This window comes from Tachyglossus aculeatus, unplaced genomic scaffold (genome assembly GCF_015852505.1).
Source record: "Tachyglossus aculeatus isolate mTacAcu1 unplaced genomic scaffold, mTacAcu1.pri SUPER_34, whole genome shotgun sequence".
Taxonomy (NCBI): domain Eukaryota; kingdom Metazoa; phylum Chordata; class Mammalia; order Monotremata; family Tachyglossidae; genus Tachyglossus; species Tachyglossus aculeatus.
The window spans coordinates 1,562,501-1,564,966 of record NW_024044839.1 but is presented as its reverse complement, the minus strand read 5'-3'; the positions used below and the strand labels follow the sequence as shown (position 1 = coordinate 1,564,966).

The window sequence follows — 2,466 nt, the reverse complement described above, 5'->3', positions numbered from 1 at the left end:
GACCGCCATTTTGTGGGGCAGGGCAATAAACGGCCGTTGAGCGCGGCCCCGCGTCCATTCGCTCCGCGGGCCCGTCGGAGGAGGCCCCGCCCGTCGTCGTCGTCCCGAGCCCAGCCCCTCCCCCGGAGGAAGGGGCAAAAGAAGAAGAAGAAGCAGGAGAAAGAACAGCAGGAGCCGCCGCCGCCGTCGCTCGTCAGGGGCGTTGTTTTCTGTGGCTGCGGTCCTCGGGGCGCCTCGGCCATGAGTTACGGCCGCCCTCCCCCCCGACGTGGAGGGGATGACCTCCCTGAAGGTGGACAACCTCACCTACCGCACGTCGCCCGACACCCTGCGCCGCGTGTTCGAGAAGTACGGCCGGGTGGGCGACGTGTACATCCCCCGGGACCGCTACACCAAGGAGTCCCGCGGCTTCGCCTTCGTCCGCTTCCACGACAAGCGCGACGCGGAGGACGCCATGGACGCCATGGACGGGGCCGTGCTGGACGGGCGCGAGCTGCGGGTGCAGATGGCCCGCTACGGCCGCCCGCCGGACTCGCACCACAGCCGCCGGGGGCCGCCGCCCCGCAGGTACGGGGGAGGCGGCTACGGACGCCGGAGCCGAAGGTGAGCGGAGGGGGAAGGGGAAAAAAAAGGGGGGGCGCTTTTGGGGGTGGGGTGGGGGGGTCGCCCCTCGACGACAAAGGGCCACGTGGTGCGCCGCCCCCCGCCCTGACCCGGGACGCCCCCTGGCGAGCGCCCGGGGGACCCCACCCTCCCGCCGCCTCGTGGCTGGGGAAATGGCGGCCGCAGCCGTAATGGCGGCCCTCGCCTCACCCTCCCTTGTCGTCGTCGTCTTCTTCCTCTCCTTCACCGCTAATCTCCTCACCGGGCCTCGTTCCCGCCATCGACCCCCCCCCCCCCCCCGACTCTGGAATGCCCTCCCCCTGCCCATCCGCCATTTACCTCTCTCCAAGGCCCTACCGCAGAGAAGCAGCGTGGCTCAGGGGGAGAGAGCCCGGGCTTTGGAGGCGGAGGTCATGGGTTCAAATCCCGCCTCCGCCAGTTAGCTGTGTGACTTGGGGCAAGTCACTTCTCTGGGCCTCAGTTCCCTCATCTGGGAAATGGGGATGAGGACTGTGAGTCTCCCCCCCGCCCCGTGGGATAACCTGATCATCTTGTAACCTCCCCAGCGCTTAGAACAGTGCTCTGCGCATAGTAAGCGCTTAATTAATGCCATCATTATTATTATTACTGAGCGTATACCTCCTCCAGGAGGCCTTCCCACACTGAGCTCCTTCCTTCCTCCCCATCCCCCCATCTTACCTCCTTCCCTATCCCCCCCATCTTACCTCCTTCCCTATCCCCCCATGTTACCTCCTCCCTATCCCCCCATCTTACCTCCTTCCCTATCCCCCCATCTTATCTCCTTCCCTTCCCCACAGCACCTGTATATATGTTTGTACATAGTTATTACTCTATTTACTTATTTATTTTACTTGTACATATCTATTCTATTTATTTTATTTTGTTAGTATGTTTGGTTTTGTTCTCTGTCTCCCCTCTAGACTGTGAGCCCACTGTTGGGTAGGGACTGTCTCTAGATGTCCCCCTCGTCCCCCCTCCATCCTCCCCATCTTACCTCCTTCCCTTCCCCACAGCACCTGTATATATGTTCGTACATATTTATTACTCTATTCACTTATTTATTTTACTTGTACCTATCTATTCTATTTATTTTATTTTGTTAGTATGTTTGGTTTTGTTCTGTCTCCCTCTTCTAGACTTTGAGCCCACTGTTGGGTAGGGACTGTCTCTAGATGTCCCCCTCTCCATCCCCCCCATCTTACCTCCTTCCTTTCCCCACAGGACCTGTATATATGTTTGTACATATTTATTACTCTATTTATTTTACTTGTACATATCTGTTCTATTTATTGTATTTTGTTAGTATGTTTGGTTTTGTTCTCTGTCTCCCCCTTCTAGACTGTGAGCCCACTGTTGGGTAGGGACTGTCTCTATATGTCCCCCTCTCCACCCCCCCCCCGCCATCTTACCTCCTTCCCTTCCCCACATCACCTGTACATATGTATATATGTTTGTACATATTTATTACTCTATTTTACTTGTACATATCTATTCTATTTTATTTTGTTAGTATGTTTGGTTTTGTTCTGTCTCCCCCTTCTAGACTGTGAGCCCGCTGTTGGGTAGGGGCTATCTGTATATGTTGCCAACTTGTACTTCCCAAGCGCGTAGTACAGTGCTCTGCACACAGTAAGCGCTCAATAAATGCGATTGATTGATTGATTGATTCTTCCCGCAGCCCGAGACGCCGCCGCCGCAGCCGCTCCCGCAGCCGGAGCCGGAGCCGCTCCCGCAGCCGGTCCCGCTACAGCCGCTCCAAGTCCCGCTCCCGCACCCGTTCCCGCTCCCGGTCCACCTCCAAGTCCCGCTCGGCCCGCCGCTCCAAGTCCAAGTCGTCGTCCG

General features: G+C 57.7%; 1 protein-coding gene across 1 annotated transcript in view; it reads left to right on the top strand.

The window, feature by feature from the left end:
* Window positions 1-55: 55 nt before the first annotated feature.
* The window catches only part of SRSF2 (serine and arginine rich splicing factor 2), a 4,938-nt gene continuing 2,527 nt past the window's right edge, over window positions 56-2,466 (top strand). Inside the window, 3 exon segments of the mRNA XM_038742004.1 lie at window positions 56-258; window positions 260-603; window positions 2,303-2,466. The exon segment at window positions 2,303-2,466 is cut by the window's right edge and continues 149 nt beyond it. Of these exon segments, the coding sequence (XP_038597932.1) occupies window positions 241-258; window positions 260-603; window positions 2,303-2,466 (526 nt within the window). The 5' untranslated portion in view covers window positions 56-240.